Source organism: Manacus candei, unplaced genomic scaffold (assembly GCF_025592945.1).
Source record: "Manacus candei isolate 608988 ecotype Guabito, Panama unplaced genomic scaffold, ASM2559294v1 h1tg000023l, whole genome shotgun sequence".
NCBI classification, from domain to species: domain Eukaryota; kingdom Metazoa; phylum Chordata; class Aves; order Passeriformes; family Pipridae; genus Manacus; species Manacus candei.
Genome location: NW_026138071.1, coordinates 26,750,927 through 26,764,673, shown reverse-complemented (window position 1 = coordinate 26,764,673; position 13,747 = coordinate 26,750,927). Strand labels below are relative to the sequence as shown.

The following is a 13,747-nucleotide window of genomic DNA, read 5'->3' as shown; positions in this document are numbered from 1 at the left end:
TTTGGCTTGCAAGGGAGCACCTTGCAGGGCATAGATGGCAAATTAGTGTAGAAGACAGCTTGTTTCTCTGGCCAGCATCTTTCCAAGGCTCTGTACCCATGGGAGATGGGGGCAGCAATGACAGGGTGTGGTTGTAGTTTCTCCAATGAACACTTCAGCTGCTGCCCTTGCACCTAATTCTTAGAAGGACAGATGTATTTACTTTTGTTATGACCTGCCCCAGAAAAAGGGGAGGGGGGTAGACCAGGTTCTTATCAATAATTCCCTTGGAGTGAATTAGAGTGAAATGACACTGAATAATCAGTGTCTGAAAACATATATAGGTAGGGTTTATTTTAACAATTTTGTTTTAGTAGGTATGTTAGCATTTTGGGTGTTGTCATCTATATTATCTATCATAGGCATAAACCCTGGGGGGAAAATGCAGAAGGGAGAGAAAGGAAAGACAGGATAAGGGTAAGAGAGAATAAGGGAAAGAAAAGCTGAGAGTGGAAAGATGTCTATAGTCACTGCCCACGGGGTCCAGAGATGGAACCTGGAAGTTGCAGCTTCCATGTCTGTCAGTTGAAGTGGTGGCCTTGATCCGTTGGGGATGAAGGAGGGAAGCCCCCACACTCAAAGAAGTTATGAGTTACTATATCCATGGTTAGTGTCACAGGCCATGCCATGAGCCTCCAGCATCTCCTGGGTCTGTGCTGAGTTTCTGTGAGGGGTCTGGCAAAAGGGTTTTTCCAGCCTTTCAAGACTGGCAGAAGGGGGGGGGGGGGAGGGATGGGCTTTGATGGGCCATCAGAGGTATAATGCAAAAGTCCTGCAGAAGTCTGCAAAAGTCCCTTGACAATCCTAGAATGCATAAATCATTAACCGATTCAGTCTCTGACAACTTTATATATTAAATCTTTATTCACGTAAAACCCCTTCAGAGAGCAAATGAAGACGTGACACAATACAACCATATGCAAATTAATCCCAGACTGAAAGCAAATAAGGAACTGTACCGCTGTTTCACAGGAGCAACCCCACAATGTGAGAGCAATTGGCTGCTGTGTGTGGTTGGGATAAGTGCTGAGCAGGAGGTGCTCCAGGCACTGCCAGGTGTTTTGCACAGCTGGCTCTTGGTATGTCTGACCAACTCAAAGAGCAGGGAGAAGATCATGCCCTGAGGGGTGGTGGAAGAAGCTGTGTCTGAGCTCCAATCTGCACAGAATTTTTCAGCTGCTCAGTGCCAAGGTTTCATAGATCAAACAGTGGCTCTTTCACCTCCTTGCTGTGCAGAGGACTTCAAGGCATTATGGAGGCAAGCCAGGCATGCAGGAGCCCAAGCAGAACCTAGCCTGAGGTAGGTCTGAGAGGAGCACATCAGGAAACAGTTGATGATTTGGGAAAAAGATTCAGTGCATGTTCCCCAGGTGCTTACTAGCCCTTAGGGCACATCGCATCACTGCAGACTGCCAGCCTGGAGGACCCTCCACATCCTACTCAGCAGTGATTTCTCTGGAAACCAGTGCATAGTGGTGGAGACCAGTTCAGCAGGGGAGGGCATGGAGCAGCCTAGGAGCAGATCCTGCTGGAGCAGAAGAGACACGGCAGTTTTGAAATCCCAGCTCAAAATCAAAGCTGGAAGCACTCTGTGAGCTCGGCTGGCTTTGGGGCTCGGTGTTTAAGACTCCTGGTAGAAGGCAAAGTTGTCAACAGGAGATGAGACAGTCAGTGACCAGTCCAGGAGCTGCTGCATGTTCCCATGGTGAGGCCTGCTCTGCAGTCCCATCCACAGCAAAGCTGTGTCTGTTCCCTTCTCCCATCCTCACTAACCCAACCATCGAGCACTAGGCCAGGACGCTGGCATGGCACAGTCCCTCAGCCAGCACCTGACGTGGAAGAAGGGAACAAACCATAGGATAAAGAAGAGGAGGTGGGAGCCTTAGTTTAAGATTTCCTTAGTTTGAGGTTTCTTTAGCTTGGCATTTCCTTATTTAACGGTGGGTCCCAGCGCTGCCAGGCATTGCCTTATTCGTTAAACCTGGGGTTGACAACAGTGGTGGTGGCACTCTTGAAGAGGGGATTATCAGCCTGGAGGGAGAGAAGTGAGAGGCTTGTGTTGTGCTGTGTTACCTGCCCAACACCTCCCAGTGCCATGGGCACAGACAGCACTGGCAGAAGAGCCCACAGGCTGTTTAGCCCCCTCCAAACTGCAGCTGGTCTGAACAACAGGCCAGTGGGGAGGGCTCAGGTCTACCTGGCTACCTCTGGGAAGGATGTCCCCTCCTGCTGTCCCCACCCCAGGATACATGACCATCCCAGCACACCCCAGTGCCACAGACGGGCTCTCTTACGTCGTTCCACTTGGCTTTGGACTTCTCCTTCTCAAACCGGCGGTATTCCCGGCGGTCAAACAGCTCTGTCAGGCACCGCCAGATGAGCAGGACCACCAGGCCAATGAGGACCACGCCAGCGATGGTGCCACCCACAATGAGCGCGATGTTGGGAGGCTCCGGGCACTCTGCGGGGCAGGCAGACCACGCTGGGCTGCAGCAAGGTGAAGCAGCAAGGCTGCCATGACAGGGCTGGCAGCCTGCCTGTGCCAGGGCAGGGGAAGCGGGGCTGGGGTACCTTTTTCAGGTTCGATGTAGACAGTGTATATATCGTCACCATCCTCCTGGAACATATGGAAGGACATCCAGCAGTTCTGGGAATCCTTCTCCCTGCATTTCCTGCTGCCCTCGATCAGCTTCTCGGACTTCTGGATGTTGGGGCAGGCCTGGGAGCAGTTCTTCTCAAAGGGGCCGCTCCCGAAAGCCTTGCACTCCACACAGGAGCTGCAAAACAAGAAGCCACAGCTCACATTTGCAGGGGCACAGACCCACTCACCTGGCTTTGGCCGCAGCCGGGCTCTACCCAGGAGCAGGCAGGGCTTGCCTGCCCCTGCCTGGGATACTGGGGATCTCTGCGCCCCTGTGCCCTCTCCGTGCGCGTCACTCACACGTATCTGCCACAGGGGGAAGTGCAGCCTGGGCATTCCTGGCAGAAGGGGGGCTGGTACCCGCCCCGGCATTGGCAGCGGTTGCAGAGGCAGGTCCCGCGGAGGCTGCACACGTTCTTGTTGGCGTTCAGGCAATCCTCTGTCGACTGACGGCACTGGCAGGCACCGCCCTGGTACCCAGGCTCGCAGATGCACTGCCCGCAGTAGCATTTCCCGCGCTCTGGGAGGGGGGAAAGACCTTTCCGATTCTGCAGCCATCCAGGTGACCCTCCCTCTGCCTGTGCCTGGAGAGCATCACCCACCCTGCGCTCGCCATGCCACCCTCCACGAGATGCTCCAGGAGGTCCTCCGGGCTGGCGTGGTGGGACCCAGCAGCCTCAAACCCATGCCCTCAGGTTATGACATGAAAAGGCATTTAATTCCGCTAAACAGCGCCTCACCTGGGCCGCCGCAGGGGAAGCCGTTGTGGAACTCGCAGTTGGTGCTGTCGCACTCGCAGTAGGTGCCGTAGATCTCCCTGCCCGGCACGTCGCTGGTGTGGCAGACGCACTGCCCGCACACACAGTCCCCCAGCCCCGAACAGATCAGTGAGCTGTTGTCCTTCCGGCAGCTGCCCTCCAGCTCCTTGCTGGTTTTGCCTTTGGTGTCACACTCGCAGTTCTTCCCCGTGTAGTCTGGGTTGCAGCTGCCGCCAAAGGGGAGGAGTGAGCTCAGGTCAGCGGCCACCCGAAATGCCGTGGGACATGCACGGGGCCCAGACCTCTACCGCAGCAGAGCAAATCTGGGACAGCCCCACAGAAAACCAGCGTTGGTTAGCATGTTGGTGCTAAATCCATGCTGCAGCAGGGTGGCTGACTGGGAGGAAACCTCAGAAATGCTGCTTTCCCCCCCGTCATACTCACAACACCAAATGGTTGCCCAGAAATTACTGTTGTAATTTCCAAACCTTGCCAAGGAGATCTGAGTATTTCCTGAGGAAACCCAATCTCTTCCTCTCCCTGTCACTGAGGGGCCATGAAGAAATAATTATACTAAAAGCCTTAAGTGAACTGCAGCCCAGAAGTGTCATTTTGAGAGATTTCTACAGAAACCTGTGTCTGCTCAGTAGGTAGGTTGGTGGATGCTTTGATATTGGGGAGGGATGGCTGCATAGTTGTATGGATGGAGGTCCTTGGGAAAGCAGCAGAGGCTCCACCAACAGAAGTGGCAGCTCACTGTTTCCCCTGCCTCTGTGAATGCAGGGTAGAGTTCCAAGGGGAATGCATGAATCCACTTCCCCAAATAAAAAAATTTGTGCAAAGGTGCAGAGCCCAGGCCCTGGCTTGGCTCAACTTCTCTCTCCCAGCAGCTCCCCCGATCTGGCAGCATTTGAAATAGTGTTTTGGGTGGTGCACACACCTGCAGATCCCACAGACGATGCTGCCCTGACCACTGCAGGCAGCCGGGTCGGGCTGCTCGTCACAGTGGCAGTCACAGTTGCTGTCCACGTGGACAGTGAGGGTGTCTGTGAAGCCCAGGGGCCGGATGGTGAACGACTGGCTTTGGATGCACTCCTTGGCTGTGACCTTCACTTTGAAGATGACCTAGAAAGCACAGGGTAAGATAGAGAAGGGCCAGAAGCCCAGCTATCAGAGGATGGTATCGGCCCTAGGCTGAGGACACGCACATCCAGCACAATGGAGGATCCCCCTCATCCCACAGCATTTTGGACACTCTTGGTATTAAATTAATGTAGACAGAAAGCCTGGAACAGCAGCCAGGGTTCCTGTCATTAAACAGGATGGGCATCAGGAACTGTGCAAGCTGTGGGGTGCTCCTAGTACAAGAGCACATACCTCATCGTTGATCTTGACATTGTCGCACTGGCCTCTTGCTCCATCCATGGTGTCCTGGTTATTACTGCATTTGGAGTCATATTTGACATCCAGGACATCTGGCAGGGTGGAATGTTCCAGGATGATCAGTGAGGACAGGTTCTGTGGGAAAATGGTGGAGAAAGTGCCACCAATCCAAGAGGAGACCAGAGCAAGGGGGTGTGGGGTTGCAGGTCAGGGTTCCCTCCAGCCCAGAGAAAAGGGGCAGGGAGCACCCCAGGCCAGGATCTCAGCTGCCTGAAGTGGTTCTGGAAATGCAAGTGATAGCATTGGAAAGGTGGGAACTCCAGCACTTACATTGTAGGCCACCTGGATGAGCTCAATGATATTGCTGGAGTCCTCGTTCAGCTCTCCCACTGCTGACTTTGGGATCATCTCACTGAGTTTCTGCCAGTGGAGAGCAAAGAGGTGAGCATTCCCTGCCACGTGACAGCGGAGCAGGAGACAGTGGCAGGAAGACACTGTGCCTGTCCTCTTGGGAAGGGAATGGAGGCACTTGGACCATCTGAAATATCCTTACCTTGTAAACATCCACCATCCTACTGGTGACAGCAAAGATGGGCTGAATGTTGTTTTCGGCAAGTTTCTGGACCAGCTGGCCAACAGATGGGTAGTCCTGGGTGGGGAGAGGGATACCAGACTCAGCACTATCTCCCCCACTAGCGGAAGAGTGGACAGTTTGGGTATGGCAGCCCAAATTATGGTGACTATGGTGACGTTCTGGCCTCTGCAACAGGGGTTTTTTACATGACAATTTTTTTTTCTGCCTGAGGGTGTGGAGACGCTGAGCAGCCCCCAGGTACTTACGAACTCGTTGCTCCTTTTGTACATGTTGTCCTCCAGGTGGCACTGGCCATCGTTGGGGGTCAGGATGCCCGCAAGCTTGCCATCGCCGGCGAAGTGGAAGCCGTCATCAGTGGCATACACCAGCAAGCGGGTCACGTTGCGCCAGCCTATCAGGTCCTGCAAGTGGCACAGAGAACGGCCCCTGTCCCTGAGTGGGGCTGGGAGGACAGTGCCAGTGGGCGTGGTGTGGCCCTTGCCAAAGTCTCATGTCAGCCACAGCACGGGGCAGGGGGCACGGGAAAGGTGGGTAACAGGAGATCAGGGTCAGGAAGCTCTGGGGTAAGATGCTCTCTTGTGCTCCCCGGAGTAACCTGCCCTGCTGCCAAATCAGAACTCACACACCGTGGGCTTCCAGAGCCCAGCTGGAGAGGGGCAGAGCCACCTCCTGAGAGCCAGCCTGTGTGTGGGTCGCAGCCCCCATGGCTGAGCAGGGCGGCCGCAGGGACTTACCCCACACACTGCTGCCTGCATCATGGCATCCAGGCCCCCCTCTGGGGCGTCCAAGTTCCCGGAGATGAACTGCTTCCCCACTTCGTTCTCAAACTGCTTGGCATTGTCGGTCAGCGACAGGATGTGCTTGAAGGCGAAGGGAGGCTGGCACTGCTTGTCCTTGTTGGGGCAGGGGTTCTGCAGCTTCTCAGGGTGCGTGTTGACAAAGGGCAGCACTGTCTTGTCCACAAAGGAGCCAAACCCTACGGCAGCCAGACTGTAGTTTCAGGGAGAGAACACGGGGCACAGACAATCTGCTGGCCACAGTGTACGTGTCCATGTCCCTTGCCCTGGCACACTCTTCAGCCAGGCAGAGGACATCCACTGCCCAGTGCCCTCATCCCCCTCCAGCCCCGCAGCTCTTCCCAGCAGCAAACAGCTGTGCCAGGCCAGAGACAGGCTCACCAATGCGTCGAGAAGGGGTGGTGCTCTCCAGTGCTCTGAGCAGCTCCCCTCCCAGCTTCTTCACCTTCTGCAGATCATCCAGCATGGAGTAGGAGAGGTCCATGAGGTAGTAGAGATCAATGGGATACCCCATGGCACGGCGAAACTTTGCCTCGAACACAGCAGGCTGGCCTGCGGGACAGGGATGCTGGGATCAGCTGCCGTGTTGTGCCATCTCGTGCCATCACCCACCCCTCTTCTCTTTGGGAAGAAAAGAGGCGGAAATGCAGCCTTTGGGACAATGTTGCTGTGTCCCAGCTAAGTCTGGGGGCGAGCGGAAGGGTGTTGGGCACGCTGGACAGCCCACGAGTGCCAGGGTGTCGGGAACACCAGGCAGAGCGTACCTATCCTCAGTTTCAGGCGCACCTCCTGGGGAGTCAGCTGCACATCGTTGCTTAAGGGACGGTCCTGTGCTGTTTTGATGTCGTTGACTGGGAACTCAATCTCACTGCGTGGGCACCCCCTCTGCTCCAGCTGCTCGATGGTGTCGCAGCGGATGGAGTCCGGCTCGCCGGCTTTGGTGAAATTCTGTGTGTGGCAACGTCAGCAGGGAAAAAAATCAGAGGAGCAGGAGGTGAACAGGCATGTTCAGAGATGACCCAGCCCCCATGCCAGGTCTCCAGGGTATTGATGGAGAAAAGATGAGCTTTGATGGGTATTGATGGAGAAAGATCATGTCTGTCAGGTCCCTCCTGGCCCCACCCACCACACAGGACAGGAAACACTCCCACAATGCAGCCAGGCAGAGCCAGGCCGGCAGGGTGACCGTCCTGCTGCCTATTAGCTACTGCTGGGGGTTCACATCTTGACAGGCTACATGGACCTACCAGCTTCTTGCACCAGGCGCAGCCAGGACCAGACCGGATGCAGTCCCTGCACGTCCCCGCCTTGATCTTGGGGCACTCCATGGAAAAGGCTGAAATGGAAAGAAGACAGAATGGGCATAGGGGGCACTTGGGGAAGGCTGGTCTGCAGCAGCAACAGCCACAGATGCTCAGACACCCAGCACCAGGCACTCGTGCTGTCCTGAGCCTGCCCTACCTATAAAACCCATTCTGGGGGCCCTGACAGGGTCCTCACCTGCCTCACTGTCCCTCAGCTGGGGGACAGATCCCTGGAAGTGCAGGATCTGTCCCTTGCACATCTCTCAATGCCATGTTCCCACTGCTGTTGGGCCGCACTTGGGTTCCCCCCCGTCTCACTGCCCACGGAAGGTGCTGGGGGGAAGGCAGGTCGGGCTCACCTGTCGTCACCAGCAGCAGCACCCAGGTCACTGCTGGCAGCTGGAGGCAGCGGTCACGCAGCATCTTCTGCAAGACAAAAGCATTCCTGTGACCACCTGGGATGTGCTCCAGGAGTGGGGCAGCCACAGCTTCTTTGGGCAACCTGTACCAGGGCTTCACCACCCTCACAGGGAAGAACTTTGTAATATCCAATCTAAACCTACTATCTGTCACTTTAAATCCATTTCCCCTTTGTCCCATCACTACATGCCCTTGTAAAAAGTTCCTCTCCAGATTTCTTGTAGGTACCTTTCAGGCACTGAAAGGCCCTGATAGAGTTACCCCTCAATAAGATTACTCTTCTCCCTATATAATTATATCTACATAACAATGTAAAATCTCAAGCATTGCATCTAGTTTTGTACTAGATGTTTTTTCCACTTCTGTGTCGAGCTATATTTAGATGGAAATTGGAACTAAAATTAACAAAAGGACCATTTCTATTCATTAACTAGCATGGTGTGCTTGATACACGGGGAAAAAAAAAAAGTCTGTTACAACTTGCTTTACATTTGACTGATTCATCAAGGAAATTAAGTATTTCTTGTAGTGAATTAATATGAGTTTCCCTGCTGAAGGTTTCTAACAAGCAAGGGTCTCCACCACAGTCCCATCTCCTGGGCAAGGGGAGAGGCTGGCTCACACTGTGTGATGTGGTCCAGCCTGCTGGTGTGGTGACCTGTCCTAGTTCCATCCAGGACAGGGTTAATTTTTGCAGTAGCCAAGAGGGGTGTTGCCAGGTTCCTCCTGGTGATCGCTCATGTGTGAATCATTCGCCTCTCTTCTACTCTCTGTCGTTACTGTAATAGTGTGGTGGCCTTGCAACATGGATGCACATGGGGAAGTGAGCAAAGAGGAATTTGTTAGAAGAAGGAAAAGGACTAAGAAAGCATGAAGGAACAACAGATGTCACTCTTTTTAGCAGTATTGGACACAGTGTCTGGAAATCAGGTCATCAGTTTCAAAATAGCTCTGATGCTGCCCTGAGTAAGAAAATAACCACTCCTAAGCTCCTGCCTCCTGTGAACTTGCTGTATAAACAGCACAGAGTGACACGGAAATGAGAAAACAAGGGAAACCTTCAAAAAGCACTGAGACATGTGAGTACTTCCCAGACCCCCTTCTGAGATGTCAAGATGTCCTGTCTTAGCTCATTATCCTCTGTAAGATACCAGACAAGCTTAGGATGACATTGGTCAGCCTGGAAAGAATGTCTGGTTTCCTCCTGACTGTAGAGAGAAGGTCTAGGTAGGTTGGTGGGTAACGTTGGCACAGTGAGGTTTGATGCCCAGCTGTGGTATGGACTTGGAGATGTGCCAGGACTCTGGGGCCATCATTGATTAGGGCAGGGGCCATCTGGAAGCCCACCCTGCCCTGGAGCCAGTCTCCCTGGCAGAGATCCACAGCCAACACCACAGAGCTGCACAGCCAACAAGAGGCACCTCTGGGGCCATGCAGCCAAACTCTCATGATGACATGGCTTGGGAGCTCACTCTGCCCTGTCTGGTGCAAGACCATCCTATGGTGGGTGGACAGAGCCCTTCTCCACAAAGATATCCTCTGCAAGTCCCTCTCCACCAACACAGTCCCCCTTGGTAAGTTTTTAAGGGCATCATTTATTGTCACAGCTGCAACGTCCCTGTCTGTGTGACATGCACTCCCTGGGCTTAGCTGTCCCAACACATTTCTATCACCTCCAGATTCTGCCAGCACAGCTTGAGCTTGTAGGAGGGAAAAGTGGCTTCTGCCCTTGTTTCCTGTAGCACCTGGTGATCGACACCCCAAATGTGCCTAATTAGGTTCCAGTTCGGCTCCAAGCCAGGAGTTCTCACACAGGGTGTGGGAACAAAAGCCACAGATTTAGTGAGCTCCTGCTATTCCACCGGCCCAGTGTTTCCAAATGTTTAATTCCTGCTGCCATGCCAAAGTGTGGGGCAGCGATGGAATAGAGCTCTGTGAGCTCCTCATTCTTGCTGGAGGTTGGAGTTTCCTGATTACAGGCCCATCTCATAAAATAGAGCAAGTTTCCAACTAAAACAGGATTAAAAAAGCTCCCAAACCCAGGAAACAAAGTGGGAACCTCAATACACCTCCAGTGCTGGCTGCTATCAAGTGTTGCAATGTAGGGTTCATGTCATGGCCTGGATTTGGATGCCTATTTCATCCCCAAAGTGGTTTCTTGACCTTGTCACAAGATCCTGAAGCACACCCAGATGCTAGGAGAGAGCAGCAGCAGGAAGCTCAACCTTTCTTCTGTTCTGCCATGGAGGGAAATTACGCTCTGGTGTGGGGGTGGGTGAGTGCATATGTGACGCAGGGTTACTCTCAAAGAGAACAAATAGGGCTTTCTGCCTTTGTCTGCCTCTTTACAGCATTCAGAGGAGTGCAAAGCAGGTTTTTGGTCTGACTCTCATAAGCAGGGCCCCAGCATGGGCCTCAGCAGCATTTCCTCCAACCCCCCTAATGATCCCTCCGGCTCATCCCAGACCTGAGCAGTCACTGCCCAGTCCTGGGTCTCATCTCCTGGGTGTGCTCTGCCTGTGATGTTGGGGTTTTTTCCCTTCTGTTTCATAAATTCAGGCAAGCAGAGGGGTGCACACAGTCCATCCTCCTGCACTGGTGCGAAGGAGCAGAATTGCAGAGCTTTACAACCACCCTCAACCTGGGGTTGGGAGTGGGGTGCCGAGATCGAGCACCCCATCTAAGGGCAGGACACATTGCCACCAGGCCCTGCTTCCTGGCCAGGGCTGCATGGTGGCATCAGGGGAAGAAGCCTGCACCTCGGGACCAGGGTCCTCCTTGGCCCTGAGCTCTGATCTTCTCTCACATATCTCGGGTGGGTCAGGATCAGGGCTCTGCTTCAGCAGGAGACTTTTGCAGAAGCCTCCAGGGTACTCCACCAGTGGAGCATCTCTCTTAGGGCAAAATGCCCTCCAAGGGTCTGTGAGCCAGAAGATGTGAAGGGGGCCTCAGGAAAGGTGCATGAGTTAAAAGCTGGGTGCTGTCCTGTATGTGGGCAGGGCTCAGAGCTGGAGCACACCAGCACTCAGGGCGTGCTGGGGGATGCTGTTGGGATGAACAGCAAGCTGGGATTTATAAATAGGGCTGAAGGGGAAGTGTTGATGCCAGCAGCGATCTTGTTGCTATAAATAAAATGGGTGTTCAACAGCAGAGATGTGTGTCACAGTCTCTTAGCCACAACTCCCCATCAGTGCTTTGCTAAACATCTGTTCTCCTGCAAAACAGGAGGACATGCACTCGTGTCCAGGATCCTGGCAGGACTCCTGGGGTGTTTGCACCATCCACCTGTAACAGTGAGGAGCCACTAGTGTCAGCGCTCCTGGGCATTTCCTCCAGGCATCACTGGTGCTGCATCACCATCATGCTGTGACAGAGATGCCAGGTACCACACCCAGCAGTGCTGCTCCTTCCCACCTCTCCAAACTGGGCAATCCCAGACCCTGAGTACAGAAGGGAAACGAGCAAACTGAGAATGGGAGTGTGGATGTCACTTGACTTGGAGCTGTTCCTTCCATCACTTGGTTGTGTGATGTGGATAAATCCCACCAAGGCAGATGGCCATACACAGGACTTACCCATCCATGCAGAGTATCACATTCAGTGTGTGTGTATATGTATTTTTAAATATTTTTATATATATATATATATATAATACATGGATATATAATACATATAAATTACAGGGCAAATATAAAAACTAAAAATATATGAATGTTATTTTTAATATATAAAAAGAATATATACATTCCCATGTCCTATTTTAGGAAATATGAATATATTTTATATATCTTTCCTTCCAGCAGCCTCCAGTGCCTGCAGAGGACAGATCTGCAGGGTGAGCTCTCCCCTATGGGCACCAAGTCCCTAACTAGTCTGTGGCGTCCGTTTGCTCTGAGCACCAGGATCCCTGGGTGCCTGTGGGCCCCTTGCCCTGCCCTGTGAGGGAGGGAAAGAGGGGATTTGTGCTGCTGGGTCTCCCTAGGTCAAAGCCCTACTTGGGTGAGAAAGAGCTGCCAGCTGGTTGTCCTGCCCAGGGGCACCACGCTCTCCAGCACACTGAGATCACTCCTAGCAGCACCAGAATGGGAACAGAAAAGTGCAAAACCGCCGTGTGAAGCAGGATGTGACAGCTGTGATAGCAAAAAGCACCATGTAGGGCCTCCCCACACCTTGCAGCAGCCATGTTCCAGTGTCCGTGCTGGCCCCAGGGCATGATGTCACTGCACACATTCACATCTTTGCTTCTCACCTGCCAGGAGACTGGGAGCTGTGGCTGTGACATTGGGAAAAGCATCAAAAATGAGGGCCAGGCTGCTTTTCCCTGTCATCTGGGGTGTGCCCTACATTCCATCTGCATCCAAGAGCCACTGAGATGTTGGGAAGGACCTGCTCTCCCCGGGGTCACTTGGCTGAGGAGTATTTGATGTGTGCAGCACACAGAGGTATGGAGGAGAAGAGCAAGGCTCTTACTCCCACTCCCAGCTATTCCCCCCAGGCCCACAGGGGTGCAGGGACAACCAGGAAGGTCTCTGCAGTGGGTGGTGACACCGTGCTGAGCCCCCTCAGCCTGCCGTCCCTGCCATGCTCACGCCACGCTGCCACATCAGTTCCCTCCTTCCCACCACACCCTGCAGGCAGGGAGTGAGACCCCACGAGGAAGAGGGGGGTCCCAGGAGGGGGACTGGCACAGCCCCCAGCCCTGGTGCTGCAGGCAGGCCCACAGCCCATGCTGCTCTCCCCAGTGCCATGTGTAAGGGCGTGAGAGGAGCACACTGCTCCCTTTCTGCTCTGCTTTCTGAGCCCGCGGGGTGGTGAGGAAAGGGTTTTTTGGGGTCTGACGCCCTCCCCACAACAGCCACCTGCAGTTCCAGGCTCAATGCTACCTCCAGAAGCACAACCATTACAGACTAGGCAAGCTGCCTTCGCAAAGGCTGCACAGACTGACCCACCTGTGGGAGGGACACTGCACCAATCCCCCTGAACTCGAGTGGCCAAAAGTTAGATCAGGAATGACAAAACAATTCCCTGGAAACACCAGAGCTACATAACCCCTTTGTTGCCTGGTTGCCTTCCCCCCCCAGAAAGGAGGAACAGAAGCACAGAAAACAGAGATGCTGTGCTCACCTGGCATCCAGCCTTCACCTCTTTCCCGTGCTTGGTCTGGGATGAGGATGGTCTCACCCTCTCAAGCTTGGTTGGGAAAAGCAGCCAGGCATCCAGAGCTCTGCGATGTACCCCAATCTTTCCTTCCTATTTCTGTCTTGCTGGAGGAAGGAGGAAGTCAGAGTGGTAACTGTGGGAGGGCGTGTTCCCCCAAGAACCCAGCCAGTCCCACTCATGCTGGTCAAACCCACAGCATCTTGCCTTGGGGGGCTGGGTCTCAACTCCCTGGGCTACCCAGGGGTCTTGCAGCCCTCCCACTGCACCTGGGAAAGGGACCCACCCAAAACTCACCCTTTCTGCCCACTTTTCACCTTTCACAGTGCTGCTGGGGACCATCCCAGACCCCAGTGGGCACACAAAGCTGGTAGTGGGGGAAACTAGTTCCTTTGAGAGCTATTGACAGCCCTTGGGTGTGGAGAGGACGGGGAGATGGCTCCCCTCAGGGTCTGGGTTGGGCTCTGAAATGTTTATGCTGGAGTAGTGAGGTCTCCTTGCATGGCAGAGGATGCAGGCACTGTCCTTGCAGTGGCAAAGCTCAGGGCTGCCTGGGGAACTTTATTTAAGCAGCCTTCAAATTTCCTTGTGCCGGCTGCAATAACTCCTTCCAAAGCAATTGCAGCAGCACCTCCCTGAGCAGAGAGGAACCA

General features: G+C 53.8%; 1 protein-coding gene across 1 annotated transcript; it reads right to left on the bottom strand.

The window, feature by feature from the left end:
* Positions 1-277: 277 nt before the first annotated feature.
* ITGB2 (integrin subunit beta 2) lies at positions 278-13,299 on the bottom strand. Its single transcript, XM_051787173.1, has 16 exons — positions 13,062-13,299; positions 7,877-7,943; positions 7,461-7,549; positions 6,978-7,161; positions 6,595-6,765; positions 6,151-6,392; positions 5,662-5,817; positions 5,375-5,470; positions 5,152-5,241; positions 4,816-4,956; positions 4,379-4,563; positions 3,421-3,665; positions 2,981-3,200; positions 2,611-2,816; positions 2,334-2,500; positions 278-2,070 (listed from the first exon to the last, which is right to left on the bottom strand). Exons 2-16 carry the CDS (start codon positions 7,938-7,940, stop codon positions 2,008-2,010), a joined length of 2,319 nt encoding a protein of 772 aa, XP_051643133.1. The 5' UTR covers positions 7,941-7,943; positions 13,062-13,299; the 3' UTR covers positions 278-2,007.
* Positions 13,300-13,747: the final 448 nt, after the last annotated feature.